The sequence below is a fragment of the Leucopleurus acutus genome (genome assembly GCF_964270905.1).
Source record: "Leucopleurus acutus genome assembly, chromosome: 1".
NCBI lineage: Eukaryota > Metazoa > Chordata > Mammalia > Artiodactyla > Delphinidae > Leucopleurus > Leucopleurus acutus.
Window position 1 is genome coordinate 76,587,695 of NC_139142.1, and position 20,360 is coordinate 76,608,054.

The following is a 20,360-nucleotide window of genomic DNA, read 5'->3' on the forward strand; positions in this document are numbered from 1 at the left end:
CCCGCAGAATGAATGCTGCTGAGTTAGCTACCTGAAAAACAGCTCAGCTGGGTCCTATTAGAATCAGACACAAGAATGTAAGAGGGGACCATTAGAACACACTGGCCTTTCATCTGCTAGATCAATGGTTCTCAAAGTGAAATCCTCCCACCAGCAGTGGCAGCATCGTCTGGAAACTTGTTAGGACCTTCAGAATCCAGACTTACTGAATTAGAAACTCTAGGGGTAGGACCTGGCATTCTTTAGCAAGCCTTTCGAATGACTCTAATACATCCTAGTGTCTGAGAACCACTGGGAACCACTGAGTTAGATTCCAAAGTAGTATTTTCTTCGCCAAGCAGCTCTTCCCTCAAGAAGACAGCATCAGAGAGCGCCGTCTCTGTAGTATAGGCAGACAGCTTACATGGAAACTGGACCTCCTTTCTCTCTGGTTGATTTTTCCAATAAGGATTTGGGAAGTAAACTGGCTGGTGAGTAGGATGTTTTGGTCAATCTACTATTCTGATTAATAGACCACTGCCACACATAACCAAAGATTTTATCTAGTTTTATCTAGCCCATAACAGTATTAGACCTTTTCCAGTTTTTGGATGAGTCAGAAAATGCTCCAGGACATTACAAGATAGAAGAGTTCCTAATATGGGTAACTCTGCTGGCAAAACACCAACTGTTAATTAATAGAGATGCCCGACTGACTGAAGCCTTGATAAATCAGTTCATATTGTATTTCTCAACCAAAGACTCACATCATTGGTCACGTCACATCATCTGTCACATTCCTTTCCCTCCTTGGTCCCTCAGGCCACCTACTTTGTATAATGAATGAAGTCTACCTTCTCAGAGTCCATCAAGCCATCAGTCATTCTCTGGCTCCAGGCAAACCTGGTTATCCCAGAATAAGTATTCGCGTACACTCTATTTTCAACAGCCATACACATGGTCAGCATTCAGTCTTTGTTGATTCATTTTTTTTTTTTTTTAAGATTTGATTTTATTTATTTTTGGCTGCCTTGGGTCTTTGTTGCTCTGCGCGGGCTTTCTCTAGTTGCGGTGAGCGGGGCCTACTCTTCCTTGCGGTGTGCGGGCTTCTCATTGCTGTGGAGCATGGGCTCTAGGTGGGTGGGCTTCAGTATTGTGGCGTGTGGGCTCAGTAGCTGTGGCTCGCAGGCTCTAGAGCGCAGGCTCAGTAGTTGTGGCGCACAGGCTTACCTCTGGGAGCTCAAGAGCAGAGTAGGTCTCTCTCTTTCCCGAGGTGCAAGCTCTATACGTTGGTGATACACAGACAGAGACACACTTTTTCTTGAATCACAGTTGGAGCAGAACAAACGTATAAGTATCCAGCACTGTCATGACTGGACCCATGTCCCTCTGGAGTTGGGGAGCAACATTTTTGCTGGCTTTTGCCTACAGATGTCACAGCCCTTCCTCAACATTGCCAAAGCCTGCTCAGTTGTTCAGCTCCTCCTTTAGCTGCAAGATGTGACTCATTCGGAATCATGAGATGGCAGAGAAAAACAAGGTTGGAACTATATTTTTCCTAGTCCATGAAAGAGGAGGAAGGGTGAGATGAGGCTAAGGAGGTTGGGGAATTAACTGAGAGACTTTGGAACGTGGAGGCATCTTGGCGATGCTTCTCTCTCGACGAGCTCTGAGAACACTAGTCTCCGCTGTATTCTAGCTCAGGAAGAGAACTTTAAACAGTCTTGTCTAAATTGTCCTGGTCATCCTTTCTGGGGCTCATGTGCTTCTTTTATCTGAAGTAATAAAAGCAAGTGAGAATAAAGCCACCAAGGCTTATTAGTACTCTGGGTCCTCAGATGGAAAGAAGAGTGGTGACAGAGAAAAGTGTGACAGGAACCTTTCCTCTCCTAGAACCCTTAGGACCCACGAGAGCTTGAAAAGGGGGCTTGAACCAAATGGAATGGATGCACAGTCTAGTCACCTGCTGGTACTGTGCATCAATATTTTAAGAAAATATGGGTTCTGAATAGGATAGGTTCTGGTTAGAAATGGTTTACTATGATTTTTTGGGGTCTGTTTTTCTTAATATTGATCAGACCCACGGTGCGGTAATTTTTGCTTCATGTCGCATCAAATCATTGTAGTTCTTTCCCGTTGGAGTCCAAGCTTCATTCAAGGTTCCTGCTGGAAGCTCCTCTGTTCTAACCCATTGCCATTCAGCAGGATCACAATTCATCCATACACGGAGACTCTCTCTTCTACCCTCCAGAAGCAGGTTTACCACCTGCCTTGGATTCCAGTTCTAGGTTATCCTAGAAGAGGGGGTGGGAAAACTTTTCCTATAAAGGGCTCAGACAGTAAATATGTTAGCCATTGCAGGCCCGACAGTCTTTGCTGCCACTACTCAACTGTGTCACTGCAGTTGAAGGGGAACAGAATGGGCCACCCCCAAATACATCCCTTTGGCAGAGGGGTTACTTTGAGCTGATTAGTTTTAAGAAACTGCAGACCCAGGAGAGTGTCTGAAAGCAGAGTTACTCTTTTGTAAGGAAAATCTGCATTTATAAGGAAAGTTCACCTTAGATACAAGTGCCTGTACCAGAAGAGAGCTCTTGCCCGAGATCACTTTTCATCTGAAAGACTCACGTGCGTGGCAGGGCAAACTGTTTACCAAACGCTTCCTCTTCTCACTTTCCCATGAATGGCTACCCCCTTTGAAGCCTCGACTCCTAACCCTTTCCTTAGATCAGGATGGTGTATAAGCCTCAGTTGTTGGGCTGGTTTTGAGCCTCATATCTTTGTGGGGCTCCCTTATGTACACATAGGTACATAAGTAAAAGTCTGTCTTTCTCCTGTCATTCTGTCTTTTTTTAGTGGGGGGGTTCTCGGCCAAGAACGATGAAGGGTAGAGGGAAAATTATTTTTCCTCCCCTACACAGTGCTAAAGCAGCTGCAGGCAACATGTAAATGAGTGGGTGTGGCCATGTTCTAATAAAACACCATCTACAAAAATCAGCAGCGGGCCAGATGAGGCCCGAGGCCAGAGTTTGCCAACCACTGTTCTAGAACTCAGGGCATCAACACTCCTGTCAAATTCTCTTTCTTGTAGAATTTCAGTTCCTTCTTGTGTTTTTCTCTGCTTCATTTTCCCCGAAGATGGAGAACACGTGGTTATCATCCTTGGAAACACGGCCTGTCTGTGGACTTGAAGAGTGTAACGAGGGCTTCCCTGGTGGCGCAGTGGTTGAGAGTCCACCTGCCGATGCAGGGGACACGGGTTTGTGCCCCGGTCTGGGAAGATCCCACATGCTGCGGAGCGGCTGGGCCCGTGAGCCATGGCCGCTGAGCCTTTGCGAAAGGAGCATGTGCTCCGCAACGGGAGAGGCCACAGCAGTGAGAGGCCCGCATACCGCAAAAACAAAACAAAACAAAAAAAACCTGCCAAATTGTTAGGGGCTTCCCTGGTGGCGCAGTGGTTGAGAGTCCCCCTGCCGATGCAGGGGACACGGGTTTGTGCCCCGGTCTGGGAAGATCCCACATGCCGCGGAGCGGCTGGGCCCATGAGCCATGGCTGCTGAGCCTGCGCGTCCGGAGCCTGTGCTCCGCAACGGGAGAGGCCACAACAGTGAGAGGCCCGCGTACCAGGAAAAAAAAAAAAAAAAAAGAGTGTAACAAGGTTATTAGTGCAGCTGTGCCCCTCCCACTGACACTCTGGAGAGGAACTGTAAAGGGCAGTCATATCCCCAGGTGCAGAAAGAGAACGGAGACCAGGGAAGACAGGAGAACCTGAATTTTTAGGATGCAGGGGATTTAGAAATCAATTACACTGTCTCCTCATTTTACAGAAGATGAAACCAAAGTCTAGCGCTAACAAAGTACCTGCCTGTGCCCACTTTTCCAGCAAGATGGAGACGTGCCACACGGTGCCAGTTCTGACCTCCCGGCCCCTCCCAGACCACGTGAACCAGCCACAGTGCTGCAGGCTGCCGTCCCTGCCTGCGTGGCCTTCCCTCCCGCTGCTTTCTTCAAGCACATCAGTGATGACCTCTGTGGGATGATACTTACTAGACCTCTCCCTGGGGGTTTTGGCGTTGAAGACTGACAGTGGGTTGTAGCAGTCAAGGGTGGGCTCCAGGAATGCCACTGGTATGGCACCTGCCAGTGAGGCCAGGCATTCTCCAAGGGCAGGACGTTGCCTGGAAACAAAGAAGTCCATTTAGAAGTGGTGACGGCCCCATGCTGGCCCCATGCATCGGTGGGCCACTTCCCCATAGATGGCTCCCCTGGACAGCCTGGGCCCCAGGCTCAGCAAGGTTGCATGCTCTTCCCCCTCCCTCACCTTTCTCTGGACACTAACCAACGGTTTACAATGGTCTCACTCCCTGGTACCTAGTTCTTAAGCAACTAAGGTGATATAATACACTGTGTAGCTTTGTTCTTCTCTCCCAGCATCTCTGAGGGCAAGTTTTGCTGGCATCCAAATTGAATCGGATCTTCCTGGTTCCCAGAATGTTTTGAAATCTGTGTAATTTCTCTGTGTCTGTTCCCTGTGACTGGAGCTTGTGTCCACCAGTGGGAACAGTAGATAATGGGCCAAAAGCACCAATAAGGCACAAAACTAAAAGCCTGCTTTGCGAGAGAAACGACAGGTCCTAAAACACATTGCTTGATTTAGACGAAAGAGTTCTGACACCTATTACTTCTCTTTTTTTCCACAAACATTTGTGTGTCCACCATGTATTAAGCTCTGGGTTTTAAGTCCTTCTGTGAAACAAGCAATCAGTCAAAAACAAAACGCTTGGGATTCCTAGTTCAGATTTGTATCGGATTGGCCAAAAACCCGAACGAACTCTTTGGCCAACCCAATCGTTCTCCGGCTAAGAGGCGTTGTGCTCCTTGCAGGATAACCAAGGCTGCAAGAATAACTGATGGGAACCAGCCCACCAGCTGGTCAAAGCAGAGCTAGTACTGAAATAGTGCTTCCCCCTCGCAGACCTGGGCTTAGCCTTGGAGTTGTACTTTCTAACCCCGCAGGTCCTTTCTGCTAGTGAGATGACACAGTGACAGTGCTGGCTAGAAGGGCCCCATATGGGGACTGACATCTGTTGCTTTCTGATGAATGGGAGACCAGAGCCATCTGGTTTCCACCCATCAATATCTTTTCTCTGCCACTCACTGGCATTCAATCACAGACAGACTACATGCCCGCCTTGTGAGTTACACAAGTGATGTCAGTTTCCAAACAAGAGGAAAAATTTCTTCCAATAAACCAATAACGTGCGTCCTTTGTTAGACTGTGATACAAAGATGGCTAGTGGAAAATGCAGACAGTAGGTCGATAATGAAGAGTTGGAAGGGCTTACAGGGTTCAGGCTTACAGGGTTGCTGCCTTCCTCTGTGACTGATCAACTCAAACTGAGCGAGGATACTGTGTATACGAAGCCCAGTAGCAGAAGCTTTGGGAGTGGAGGGTGTCAGGCTGCATCTTGGGGGATGTTACAGAATCATCATGGAGAAAACCGCCGGCTAGAGAGGGCACACTTGGAGCCAAGAGCTAACAACCTACTACTGCAATTCTGTGGAAACAGGAAGGCATTCAGTTCTCAGGGTTCCCTTCAGCTCCCACCAAAACCCAAACCCAAGACCGCGTTAACTGCCCTTCACTATGACAACAGCCAACAATTCCAGCAGCACCAAGAAGAAAGAATGTCAAAGCTGCAGGGTCTCTGGATGGGATAACAAGCATTTACTATGGGGCAAGGCAGGGGGCTGGCTAGGGGAGTCACTGTTTACTGAGGGGTGAGCGAGGTAGTCCTAACCTTGGCCTTTGGCTTCCAGGTGGTGAAATGAATGTGGGAAGGAAACATAGAACCCTGATGCAGTATGACAAAATAACACGTCTCTATGGTCTAATTATAAGGATTAAAATCAACCTGCAACTTCATTATAGCACACAGGAAGATACACATTTGAGCTGGATTAAAGATGTGATCTTAACTCGTCCTGAAAAACTGACTTGACAGGACTATCTGGGGTAGAATCAGAATCTGCAGGGGGCTAGCCTGGGGGTACACAGAACTGTTCTGCTTGAGATGCCAGAGGAATCTACTGGACCAGAGAGAGGAAGGAGGGAGAGGGTGGGTGAGTGAATCGGTAGAAAGCTGTGTGTCCCTTGGAATCCCCACACAATCTTAGCCAAGTTAGCAAACTTATGAAAAATGAGATCTTTTCATTACCTTCAAAGACAATTAATATACATGGTTTTATTCCTGATCTTGTATCTTCTTCTTGGGCTCAGCTTTTAGGGGACCAGCTGACAGCTTATTTGGCCATGAAGTATTTGAGCAGATAACTTTCAAATTAGCCTCTAGCAAGCAAGAATGCCCTCAACCGGACAGGCAGCTCTCAGATAACAGCACAGCCTTGTCCTTCCGTGGAAGGTCTGTTAATTTGCCCCATCCAGGTCTGCTCTGGAGACAGAGCAGCAGCCCCCGGGGCTCTGTGTGTGCTGCCCAGCTCCATTTGGAGGCTGCATCAGTGGTGGAGGGAGAAAGCAGGGGAGGCAGTGGGGCTGTGGAGACCGCAGAGACCAGGCCCCTCTCTGGGAAGCTTTGCAAAGCTGCTTCACCTCTGAGCAGGCCCCGGCCAGGCCTGTTCTCCCACCTCCCCTTCTCTCCACCTCTTCTTCCCCCATCCCCTCCCTTCTTTGCTACGCTCACGGTGGTGGTGGAGAGGCATGAGAAGGGCCCAACACCCTCAGGGACAGCTGAGCAGAGTGAGGGCCTGTACGCATCAAACATGAGCACACACAGGGGCTGTTTTTTTAGTCAACAGTCTCTCCATTTTAACCAACCCCAGGGGCCAGCCAGTGAGGAGAGATAGATACCCCATTTCCTCTCATTAGTCTTGCCTTTTGAGGAGGAAAAGGAAATAAAGAGTTAAATTACGAAAGGAAAGAAATACCATAGAGAGAGCTTTGAGTAAGGAAAAAAATCTGGGTGAAAATCAGGGATGACCAGGGGTAATATCAAATTTGAAAGCAAATTTTACTTGGCCCAGGGAGGGGAACCTTGGAAACAGCTGGTCCTGGGTTGTCTTGGTACTAAACCCATTATTCCTTCCTTTCTCTTTCTCTCACCAAAATGAAAAGTTGTGATCTCCTGAAAGTGGACTTATAGGAAGTTCATCTGATAAAAGGCAATCCTTGGAGCAAAAGACAGTTCTCTAGTGCTCTGCTGATTCCCTGACTCAAAGGAGAGGGACAAGTATAATATTAATTACTGACAAACTGCGTCTCTACAAGCCCACCACACTGGCATTTTCTAGTCTGGAGCACACAGTGATGCTAATCAGTTGTGAGGGAGAAACAACGGTTCTCCTGGCCTCGCTGTTAGAAGTTCTGTAAAAGTAAAGCCCAGAAGTCTGCCAATTAATGTTCCTGGCTGTGAAATACCAGAGTGAATGACCTTGGTCTCCAGGTCCAAGGGGGAATGAGCCTGGCAGAGGCCTGCTGTTAAAATGCTTCTCTGATCATTAGTGCCCCCCCCCCCCCCAGGGGGCAGTGTGGGTATAGACCAAGCAGAGCAAGGGCTACAGAAACAGTTCCATGGCAACTCAAGGATCTACTGGAAGAGTTTATCAGTGGATAGAGAAACTCACTCTCCCCCTACCCACCCACCCCCTGCCTTAGCTCTTATTGCCTAGAACAGTATTTTTCATATAATAGTACTTGGTCAATGCTGACAGACTGAAGACGGTTCAATTTACATTTTTTTAGTTGAAGTATAGTTGATTTACAATGTAACAGGTGTGAAGCAAAGTGATTTGGTGTATGTGTGTGTATATATTCTTTTTCAGATTTGTTTCCACTATAGGTTACTACAAGATATTGAATATAGTTCCCTGTGCTCTACAGTAGGTCTTTGTTGTTTATCTATGTTATATATAGTAGTGTGTATCTGTTAATCCAAAATTCCTAATTTATCCCTCCCTTCCTCCTTTTCACTTTGGTTCAATTTGTATTTCAGTTCTTGTGACTTCCTAAGTTGACCTCTCAATTTTATTTCCATGGACTGGGACCTTGCTTCTCAACTGTCTATCATCCGGGACACAGGCAGAGACAAAGTCATCATGGTAATAATAATTATGCCTGCACATATCTGGTGCTTTGCAATTTTGAAAGTTCCTTCATGTAAACTCCAGAGGATGCTAAGGAGAGGAAGCAACACGTAGCACAGGGGCAGAAAGTGGAGGCAGAGCAAGGTTCTAGATAGAAATACTAGTAATCTCAGTGGTTTAGGGAAAGCCATGTTTGATCAGAACAAAACTGGTCAAAGGGGGCAAAGCAGGAAGGAAGATATAAACGTTTCTAAAGTGTGAAGGCAAAAATAAAGTTTTAATTTGAAATAAAATGGAGAGTCAATGCTCAATGCAGTTAATTACAAAACTTAGTTTTCTTGATGCACCCCCATCAAATGCTCTATCAATTAATCAAAGTATATCCAGATTAAAGAATGTTAAGTATTCTCCATGTTTAAATACACGAAAGCCTTTACCCTACCCTGAAATTCTGTATCTGAAAACTTTGCTTGTCAGTGACCATCTCAGTATTGCCTCAATTAGAAAATATCCCGAAAGAGGTCTCCACTCTGTTTCAATGACTTTTTCCTTCTCACAGTCAACACTATCACTGAGGTGTCCGGTCCTTTTCTATGCACAATGCACTCAAGCTATATTGAGTGGTTCCTTTGCAACCCTACAGACATTCATTAGCCAAAGAAACTTCAGTAAAAGGTGGTAGAGAAATGGTGGGTTTCGTTATATTGGGTTGGCCAGAAAGTTCATTTGGGTTTTTCCGTAACATCTTACAGAAAAGCCGGAACAAACTTTTTGGCCAAGCCAATACTTTCCTCCCTAAAACCCACAAGAGCTGGGGAAAAATTGGGGAAGAAATTTAGATCTATGCTGAAATTAGAAAATGTGTGATAACTTCAACCTGCAAAGTATGGACCAAATCAAGTGAAGATGCTGAAACTGAAACATTCTTTCAAGACCTAGAGCAGAGTGTAGACATCATTGGAAGTAAATATGGGGGTTTTGAGGAGCCCAGGAAAGGAGTTTTGCTTGAAACAATGAGACTTAAGGGTGTGAGCAGGCCCTGGGAGACCTGTTGGACGTGTGTGGGACTCAGGTTCCATCCTGCAGAGTGGCAGGCAGGACCAGAGTAGGAAGGAGTGTGCATGCCATCTGCCACAACTATGACCTGGACGCCTGGCCTGGAGAACCAGTGCAGGTGAGGTAGAGTGAAAGAGTGAGAAGTAACCTGTTTTGTAGCTGCTGCCTCAACTCCTCTAAAGCAGAGAAGAAACATACATTAAATCACTAAGCAAAAGGCCTATTCTATAGGATGCACCAGGAATTTCACCAACCTCTCATCTGCACCAGCTGTTTACTCTGGTTGAGGAAGGACACCAAAGGATAAGGGTGGATGACTCCTAGGGCTAAAGGCACTGCTGATACGGTGAGAAAGAGTTCTCAGTCGGCTTCTAGGTTTTGAAGCTGCCTGATGTTTCAGCCCTGTCCACTCTCCTCCACTGAACACACATACACACACACGTACTCCTTTCCCTTCTTGAGAACTAGAAATGTACCTAATGACCAAGAAATAGATGAGAAATAGAGTTCAGAGGAAGAATTATCCAGGAAAAACCAGAAAACTTCTCTCTACCCTCACAGAATATAAGAAGAGATATTAACATGGAGATAGTTTCAGAAAAGAACAATTAGCTAAAAGTTACTGAGGAGAAAATGAGAGATGTGGGAGGTTAAGGAAAAAGCCAATAAATACACATAATTTCGCTCTTTGAACAACAGCTAAGACCAAAAACCCAACAACAATATAATAAAATGAAAGACTCGTTAAATAAACGAGGACCTAATTCTGGAGACGGAGGGGGCATATTAAGTTCTGAGAAGAAGTGCAGGGGCTGATACAGAAAGGACAACCCTGGGAGATGGTAGTAGTGAAGTGAATGAGCTTCAAGACCAAAGAAAGAACCCAGTGAGCAGCAGCTTCTCCCCTCCCACGGCAAAGTCACGTGTGTGGGGAACAAATCTCCGGATCCAAGGAACGCACGCTGTCAGAACACAAAGAAGCAAAGGCTATACACTTCCGAGGAAGGAGAATTATGACCCAAGGATTTTATACCACGGAAACTGTTCACATATAAAGTCAAAGGATGATAGTCCAAAATATGCAAAGACTCAAGAGTAGGGCTCTTACAGAAGCAACTACATATGATGAATCTGGCCAACCAAGAGATAAATCAGGGCTTCCCTGGTGGCGCAGTGGTTGAGAGTCCGCCTGCCCATGCAGGGGACGCGGGTTCGTGCCCCGGTCTGGGACGATCCCACATGCCGCGGAGCGACTGGACCCGTGAGCCATGGCCGCTGAGCCTGCGCGTCCGGAGCCTGTGCTCCGCAACGGGAGAGGCCACGACAGTGAGAGGCCCGCGTACCGCCAAAAAAAAAAAAAAAAAAAAAAAAAGAGAGATAAATCAAAATAAGAGTTTTGGAATGGGAAAGTCACAGTTCAAAAGGATTGGCTACACACTGAATCATTTAAATACAAACCAAGGTAAACAACTCAAGGAACATTAGTTCTAGAATATTCCAAAATAAAATGTATGTGTTATAAGGAATTACATAGCAAAAAAGGAAAGGTCGAAAGGATAGGAAGTAGCTAGAAATGTAAATGTGCTAAACTTGCTAATCTTTTTTAAAGTAGAGAATTAATGATGATTTTATCTAAATGATAAATTAAAAATATGAATTGTATGATAAAGAAATTCAGTTTTTAGCTTCATCCAACAAGACAAAGTTGCAAAGCAATATTATGATCCAACATGTGTAAGAACTTACACATGTAGAAAACACCTGGAATGGTATACACCAAACTGTTACTAGGTGGGGTGGTCTGGGGTGAAGAAAACAGCAGACTTTTAACTTTACATATGTCTGTACTGTTTGATTTCTTTTTTGAATAAGTATGTCTTACTTTCACAATACAAGAGAAAATAAACAAATAAAAGTCATTAATGGTGGCAGCATCACAACCCGAGGATTTTAAATCTTTATTTCCTTAGTTGTTTCATTAACTAATGGAGAGACAACAGGGGCATATTTGATCTAGGGGCTTCTTCAAGCCTGGCTTTCTACCTGTGTGGAGTATAAAACACAGGTACCAATATTCACAGTGCTGTGAGCATATGAATAAAATATAAAAAGTCATATGAAGAAGTCTTTTTCTGGTCTGACATTTCAGAGTCGACCTTTCTTTGAATTTTTTTCTTTTTTAAAAAGAGAATAATGCATACGCTTTTCAAAAAATTGTATAAAGAAACACACACACATATAGATGTATGTATATATGCACATAGAAACTGACAGAATAAGAAAAGATATTGAGAAAATATTCACAAATGCTTAATGAAAGTAAAGATACCTTCCCTAAGTGAAATTCTGTATTAAACAGAAAAAATTTTATTAAGTTTCTTGTTGATTTGGTATAAAACATGGTTATGACTTTTGTCTGCCCAGTTCCTATTAAAGGATAGAACTATTTATCTATATTTCATGTAAAACAATAAGGAAAGCTACATAACTCTAAGGAATTACAATCATAATCAAAATAAATTAGTCATTAGCTCTCCAGTTGATTTCTTGAACTCTAGAAGCTACTTAAAAGCAGTAATTATGATGACATAGACATTTCTTCAACATTGTTTGGTTATTAGCACATGATTTCAAGTCATCAGTTCTTGAGTTCTTGAAGGAGCCCAAGTCTTGTCTTTACTTTATTGAGAAATTGCAATCAGAATTTATGTAAGTTTCGATGTGAAATGGGGATTTACCATTGGTTTGTTTGTAAAGGTATCATAAACTGAGGAGGCCCATGGAGCATGGATACCAAGGGGATGTTTAGATTAAATAATTTTAAGCACAGATCAAAATCCTTCAGTATCGTTGACTGAAAAGGCAGAAAAGGGAAAAAACGTCTTCCAAGGGTAAGACTAAGTCTAGGGTTTGGCTAACACTGTGTTTATCTTCCTGATTTTCCTCGTGGATTTAAACAGAACCACACAACACACGGCATTTGATGGTGAAAAGCGGGCGGTCACCGAAGGCCTCCATCGCTCCAGGCAGAGTAGTGAGTAGAGCAGGGAGCTAAGCACCTCAGCAAATCTGCCTGTTCAGACTCAAGACCATTGAAGAGCATTTCTGCTTCCAAAGTGTGGACTTGTCTAAAACTACAGCTAATGTGACAGCTGAGAATGGTAAAGGTCCAGGGCTGGATCACACAGAAACTCATTAAACACTAAAGCAACCGCCTCACGTCCCTTGAGCTTCTCAGCAAGCTTTAACCACAGGAACTCTGGAGGCTATTTGGAAACTGTGATTATGAAAAAAGAGACATTTCTTCGACATTTTTTTGGCCACCAGCACATGATTTAGCTTGGCTATATTGCTGCTTCAGCCACATACATTCTGCAGCTATCACCAGGGAAGTCATACATCTCAGAAGCCTCATCAACACATTTTATACTGCCGTAAACATTTCATACCCTAGGCTCAAAATCACCAAGCCATTTCAGTGAGCATTTCGCTTCTGCTGGATTGAAAAGATGCTATTGTTAAATGTTTAAAGACTTAAGTAACACATTCAGGCTGAATGTGTTAGCTTCTTTTGTTCGCTAATTACCTTTCAACATAGATGTTCTTTCCTGTCCCAAGGGAGTAGAGGCTGCACAGTATATGGTAGCATGAAATCTGCACGTCACCCACTGAAAAGACCAAACAAGAGCTGTCATTCCTGTTCATCAATCCCAGTGGCCCACCTCCTGCACACAGAAAGGGTCTGCAAACAGAAAACACGTGGTGGCATCACCTAAGAGCCAAAGAGCGAGCTCTCTCTCTTTTTTAACAAATATAGCCCCTCTCTACTCAAATGCCAGTTGCTGAACTGGGAGAGGAAACACCAACAGAAAAACACCCTCCATTGAGTTATCCCAATTCCTTTGTAGGACTCCTGACACAGATCACATTGCTTCTCAGGGAAAGGAATCACTTGACCAATGAGTCCTTCCATATGGGTATTTTTTTCCCCTCCAATAGAGGGAGACGCTGTAATCAAATTTTATCCAGAGCACGATCTCCTTCTTTTGAAAGGAAGAATGCAAGAAATCAAAGAAGTCTGAATGAGCTTTTTGTTCCTTTCTTAGGGAGGTATGTACAATGTCCCTACCTCTGCAGAGACAGAGCAAAATTCCTCATGTCCACCTGTTCCAAGTTCTCTGATGTTTTTCAAAAGGTAGTTCAACTGTATCATGATTTTGCCGTGTTTCCCAAGGGAAGGGCGTGTTTCGCTTAGGAACTTAATGGGCAGGCTGCGTGCCTCTATTAATGTATGGAACTCACGATAAGACTGGAACCAATTTAACATAAAGAGAACTAATTTAATTTTTAATTTTTCAACAAGGAAGTGCATTGTGTCCAGGACACAGAGTAGCGAGTTTGAATGTTCCCCTACCTGTCCCCCTAACCCCGGAAATAACTGATTTTCCCCGTCGAAGGCTATGGAAGACACAGCCTTGGTTACTGACAACTGGTTAAACTAAATCATGCGCCACCATTTAAAGTGTGAAACTGAAGCTTGGTGGCAGTATAAGAGGGCCGGACATGGTACCAAATGCAAACTGAAAGAAAACCAACCCACTACGGTCTTCTTCTGGAGGCCTAGACAATGAAATGTTAGCAGCTTCTCTTTGCTCCCGGTATCCAATGAATACATTAAAGCTTCTTTACAGGAAAATTGGTGGTCTGGGAGCAACCTATATCTCTTGCTGGATTTCTCAGATAACCTATTCAAATTAAGCGAGAACACAATGGCTGAGAGCTAAACCAGTGGGTGGGAAAATTCTGGTCCTGAAAAACAGTGGGAAAAGATGAAATATTATATACTCAAATTTGGGCATTTCTTCCCCTCCAAGAGTCTATGACTTCATTTTTAAATCTAAGAAGGGAAAAGTGTGGAAGAGTTCTCTCTACTCTGTCCTCAAGGTCAGCCTGAGGGAATGAGCCACACACGCCCTATTGATCCGTGGCCAGATGCACATGAATGCATGACGGGCAGCAGGTGACTCACAGAGTAAATCCACCCCGAACTGATGCTGGGCCACATGCTCAAAGATGGACTTCAGGATGGGGAGCAGAGCCACCGTGGTGTAGTTTATATTCTGAGAGACGCCTTTCATCTGCGTTCTGGAATGGGTAAACTTGCCGAGCTTCAGGTTCTCTGAAGTCTTCTCTAAGTCTTCGGCTGCATTTTCAAAGAATGCTCGTAACCCGGCCTTCACCAGCTCTGAGCCTGACTTCATGACTGTCCTGTAAGCAAACAATGTTCAAAACCAGAAGCATAATCGGAATCTTTGGCCAACCCCCTTCTTGAGACTGGTGGCTTGCAGTGCAACCCGGGCAGACGTTTGACACCCCACTCACCTGGAAGACACCGAGTCGGGAGAAATGGAGAGAGCGGTTATTAGCACCCAGAAAGAAACTGGGATCCACAAGCCCAAAGGGCGGGGGCGGGGCCAGCAACTGGAAGGCACGCTTGATTTGAGGGAATGACTGCTCAACTCTGAGGAAATGGCAGGACGACTTAGAAAGAAACTGATATTGGTCACCTGCTATCTATATAATATTGCAGCTGGCTACATTCTTCTGCAAGTATCTAATTAAAAGGACGGCGAGGGGAGCTTTTCTTGCAGCTCCACATGGGCTCAGCAACTTTCATAAGGACTAGTTAGAAATATTAGCTCTCCTGTGATGTAGGACCTCTTAGAGAGAGAGAGCAGAGAATTAAATCAACTGAGGCTTAGATTTCTATCAGTTTTCAGGGATGTTCTAGCTTGGAGAAGGGGAGTGGAGAAGAGCCAGCCCCTTTTAAAACAGACAGCTTAATCAGACCACCGAAAAATCATGTGGGAATGGAGATTAGCTATGGGTACCTGGGGCTTTCCCTTAAAACTATTTTATAAAACTTAGAACTGGAACAAAGCCTACAAGTCATCCATTCTTTTCCATATTTCTACATCTTATTCACAAGATTATGACAGGCTTGCTATAAGGACAGATGCTTTTTATCTACAGCATTTTCATGATAGTCATCCAGCCAATCAGAAAAATAAAAACAAGGAAATAAAGTCAGGGAGGCTTGCTGTAAGTATTTATGAACCACCCTCCTCAGGTTTTCTCAGGAATGACTACGAAAAAAAAAATGCAGGTCGGTACAGGTCGGTACGTTTAAGAAAGAGGACTCTCTCTTAAGGCATTTTGCATGCTTTTGGGAATAAAGATTCCTTGTCCCAGTTGCATCCTGGGATGCTTTGGTCTGGGCGTGAAAATGTTGTGCTGTCGTAATATCTCCACAACATGTTTGTTTCTCTCCGACACTTGAAAATCCCCTTTAACTATCCTTAACTTTTTTAAAAAAAACATTCTTAGTTTGTAGAGGATTTTCATCATCTGGCCACTCTTTTAGGTTGGTGCCTCTCTTCTGCGTTGGGTTTTGGGATGTGTGTTCTCCTCTCAACTGTGACAGGGGCCCTGCTTAATGAGTGTGTTAAAGAAAACTCCCTGTCAGTTATTTGCACTGCTTCTCTTTTTTATCTCATCAAATAACTTATGTTTATACTACCAGAATACACACACACACACACACACACACACACACACACACACACACACACACACATACACATATATGTATGTATGTGAAAGAAAAGGAAGACTTCCTTTCTTGTTCAGCCATCTTTCCCATCAGACCCTCAGGTCATGGGCTCGAATCTATCTTTGTCTTTGATCTTCTGGGAATCACACCCCCTCCTTGGCCATTTTGAATTCAGAGTGCTATGGGCCCCCTCTCCCAGGATTCTTATGGCATTGCCACCCATCAGGCAGCTACTCCTTTTTCTTTTTTTGTGGAGAATTAGATACGAAGTGGTACTTTGCCACGTTACGTATTTTATCTTCTGAAAGATGAACTTCTCAGTAAGAGAAGACAAGAATTGATCAAATGCTCAGCTTTCGGTATCTGCCATGACGGTGGCTCTCCGTCATGTGAGCTGAGAAACAGAGTGTGCTAACGTCATGGTGGGATCCACCTTTTCCCCATCTTCCCTTTTCTCCCCAGCTCCCGCATAATGGTGACACATCTCCTCTTCAGTACAATAATAAGCAAGGAGAGAGGGCCAGAGAGGGAGTCCTGAGAAACGACTGGAAAATTCTGGGCACACTTACCTTGTGTCAAGTGTCTGCGCTAAGATGTGAAGACAGCTCACCATTGTAGTAGAATCGTTCCCTAAAATCAAAAGTATCACCTGTGACTCCCCAAAGCACTCAGCCTGTCATTTAAACACAATCTTCTCAATAAGCATAAACAGCCCAGCCTTATTAACCACCAGCACACCAAGTGCCAGGCCTCCGTTCGGGGCCAAAGCATTTATCTCTGGCCTGACGCATCGCTTTATGATGGAAGTTAGAGGCAGGGCTTGAAGCATTCATTGGCGTGGAAAATCTGAGCTGTTCAAGGGGGGAGAGAGGGGTTTATCATACTTCAGACCAACTTTCTATGGCAAATGTAGGTGACACCTTAGCCCTAAGGCTCAGCTTGTCTGCAGGAGCCACAGATGAAGGCAAAACACAAGTTCAGGGTAATTACAGACGGTGAAGCCTTTAGCAATACTTCTCTTACCAAAGAGGGAAATCCTATGTCGAACAAGAGCAGCGAGTTTGCAGAACAGGCTGAAGCAGAAAAGAATGAAAGTCAGAAAGGGACAGAGATTCAAGGAAGACTCATTTGTACCCCACCCCTTGGCCCCTGTGCAGTAAAACAAAGTGCCTAGTACAACACCCCGGGAAGATGCACTGTGTTCCCCTCAAAGAATCCTCTGGACCACACTAGGACAACATGCGGTTCCCACTGTCTTGCTGGAGAATCACGAGAGGTACCTTGCAGGCAGAAAACTATCCTTCTGCAGCAAGTACCATGTTTTGCAATGAGCCACCTGTTGCAAACCACCTCTTGCTACAGCGTACTATATGTGGAAAGGTTCATCTGTAGAACATTCATGGATAAACGAGGATTCTGGAAGGAAGCATGATTTTTCCATTACTGCAGTGGATTGCAAGCCCTTTCTGTAGGCTTCACTCGGGGGAACAGGGTGTGAGGCCTTAGTTGGAGGTGTGCAAGATGGTGGGATTGGAAGAAAGTTAAAGGTTCAGGTATGGGCAATACTGTGCTGAACCAGAAACATTTCAAGAAATGGCTTTTCTCTGACATCTCCATTAGCCTACGGGCCTGACTGGGTTGCTGTCCTATCTGTGTCTTTGAGGCTAGGAAATCCCATCTGCTACGCTTTTGTGTTTTTTGACCCTATTCCATGCTTTCACCCATACTGTCTACCATGGAACCCCTAGGAGTCCAGTTGTGTCTTACTGTTTTACTTTCCACAGTGTCTAATAGAGGGCTTTGTGCAGTTAGCAAAGGGCCCATGGATGTTTCTGAACACACTCCTGATAGCCCCTGTCTAGGGGCACTATGGCCATCATTTGACCTGTGTTGCTGAAGGCCTTGGGAGGAGATTCCTCAGAATGCTGACATTACTTGACATTGGCACAACTAGGTAAGAACTTAGCAATCCCTTCAGAAAGCAGTCCTTCCTGGTGGAACAGAAAGAGGGGAAGTAAAATAAAATCACCTGGTACAGGTCATGGGATGCCAAGGTGAGACCTAGCTGAAGTCCTTCCCAAGATCTTCTTAGAAGTCATGGGCGTCTTGCCCCACACAGGGCAAAAACCCTTAGGGGACAGCTCAAATAGAGAAGAAATCCATCCAAGTGTTGGTGGGGATGAAAACTTGTTCACCTCTAAATGGTTTTCAATGAATACCCTGAGCCTTTCTGGGCTGTCTACTGGACACCACAGCCAAAGTCTCTGCTGCTTAGTCATTTGTTTTTGCAGGGGAAATAAGTTGGAAACACTGGCCTAGAGCTTAAGAGAGCTCAGAGTAAGTTAACAGAAACTTGGCAGCCCGCGAGTGTGAAATTAAATATGAACTGCTGCTTCTTTTCTCTTCCCCGGATGTTTGTTTTTTTTTTCAGAGTTATGTATCTGATGAAAACTCATGGAGTTGGCGGAGATCCTGGAGGAATATGAGCTCTGTGTTTTAGCTTTCTCGTCTGTAGTCAGCGACTAATCACATGACCCTTTTAGCCTGTAGAATTAGGGGCTGATAAACTCAGTTATTTCTGGCAAAATGCTTCAAAATGAACCCACTCTGTATAAATACAAAATTAACATTTTTCTAACTAAAGCAGATCCTTGGGTGGTTTGATCCTAATATAAACGTGGCTCCCCTTGCTGTCGGAAGTGCTTTCTCAGGTATGTCACGGCCGGGGCCTGAAATTTCCAAAGGCCCTTTTCTGTTGCCTGTGGGACCCACGATGCAAGCAGAAGCACTGTCCTTCACCCAGAGTTATGAGGGGCCAGAGTCCCCAGGCGCCTCTCTCTCATCTCAGAATTTGAAGGTGATAAATTAAAGAGATCCCAGGGGAGAGATTCCGGAAAGCACTGGTGAATTGCATCAGATGCAGAAGAGGTGGGGTATGGGTGAAGGCTGGGAACAAGAGGGGTCTGGAGATGTGAGCACGTTCAGTGCCGATATGGCCACTTCTATGGGAGGGCAGCGGGCACACTGATGGATCTGAAAGCTATTTGCAAGGCCGATCAGCGAGCTCCAGCTTGCATTCCAGCTGTGACAAATGGTGCCTGGCTGAACAAATGTTACATTTCCATGAATTAATACCCTAAGAAAAACAGACGAAGAGAACAGACACACCTGCCCTCTGTTGGCTTATCTGAGTATCTCACTTGGTTCTTCATTTCCTTAACTTCTTACAAAAAACACCGGTGTGTCATGAAAATATCTAGGAAATCTTGGGTCAGTAACTGATTCTAAGTGTATCTCATTTTGACAGCATGCGCTCCTCCCTGCTTAACAAATATTAATGTCAGAAGTAATTACAGTGTAGAGAAAATGGCACTCGATCTGGATAGAGAGGGCTACGCTTTCATTCTTGCTCTAACTTACTACCTGGGTCACTTTAGGCACTGGAGTGAACCTGCCCAAACCTCAGTTTCCTCATCTGCAAAATGGAGATCATAACACACAGGTGGTTCCTGGAATTTAAAGCATTGTGGTGTTTCACAATGATATTTCCACAGGTGGGCAATAACTTGTGCATATCAAAAAATCGAGCTCACTGCTGAGCCATGCTGTGCTTGATAAATGTTAGCTAAATCCTAAGGTTGAATATCGTCCCAAAGATGGTGATATTCAATGGCTGGGCCCTTATAAAATATAAAGTACATTGTTCACCATCAGTGGATGCCAGGGAAAGGGCTGATAGACTGCCTTTATTGCAGTCCTTAACTCTTCGCCATTTAGAAGTCTAATCCATCCCTTGTCATTCGTAAATCAAATACAGAGAACCTGAGGCATAGTGGTACCCACTTGTAGCCTGATCGTGAAGCACCTGCTTTGTTTCAGCTCTGCTGAGGCATCCATGTGTCATGCCTAGTGGAATAAGAAGGGAAGCTGGTGCTTTTGATGAAAATTTGTTTCCTGTTAGGAATTTAAATTGAAGTATGTCACTCTAGATTTCAAATCTCAGATCATCCACACCAAGACTTGTAAGATCTGATTCCTTAAAAAAAAGTTAAGCTTAAAAAGCCTGAGAAGAATGAGAATGAAAACAGTATTAATCCGTTTCTTCTCAACGTTGTGTGTTTGCTTTTCCCAAGCTTCAGAATTACCTTCTCCTTTTTCTAAATGTTATTTCAGGATAGAAGCTGACCTGAGGATATAAGTTTCCCCCAAGCCCTACTGATACCCCCAAACAGTGCACCTCTCTCGGTTGCCCAAATAATATACAGATAAGTGTGATTAAAGTCACTTTCAAAACCAAGATGATAACCAAAACCTCTGAGCTACCCATCACCAGGCCACAGTTCATTTCTCCAAAAGATTCACCATTGAAGCCCCAGGAGTCTGGGGTTTCACATAAATCACACGAGCACCGTGACCTTCTCCTTCTGTAGACTCACCTGGCCACCATTTCTTTCTCCTTGTGAGAGGCGTACCCGCTGCTGCTAAGGGGCTTCAGAGGGGACGAGAGGAAGTAGAGGCGGTGATTGGTAAAGTACTGGTCCACCAGTGGGAGAAGAACCTGAAAGACCCACCAGAGATGCACTTCTAAGAGGCTGGCCAAAGCCCTTCCTCT

General features: G+C 44.7%; 1 protein-coding gene across 3 annotated transcripts in view; it reads right to left on the bottom strand.

Moving 5' to 3' along the window:
- RYR3 (ryanodine receptor 3) overlaps positions 1-20,360 on the bottom strand; it is a 557,501-nt gene that overhangs the window by 70,326 nt on the left and 466,815 nt on the right. For all 3 annotated transcript variants that reach the window (XM_082842048.1, XM_082842046.1, XM_082842047.1), the window contains exons 60-65: positions 20,185-20,306; positions 16,772-16,821; positions 16,318-16,378; positions 14,165-14,403; positions 12,722-12,803; positions 4,027-4,157 (exon numbers count right to left, since the gene is read on the bottom strand). In XM_082842048.1, the coding sequence (XP_082698174.1) occupies positions 4,027-4,157; positions 12,722-12,803; positions 14,165-14,403; positions 16,318-16,378; positions 16,772-16,821; positions 20,185-20,306 (685 nt within the window). The remainder of the gene's footprint in view (positions 1-4,026; positions 4,158-12,721; positions 12,804-14,164; positions 14,404-16,317; positions 16,379-16,771; positions 16,822-20,184; positions 20,307-20,360) is intronic.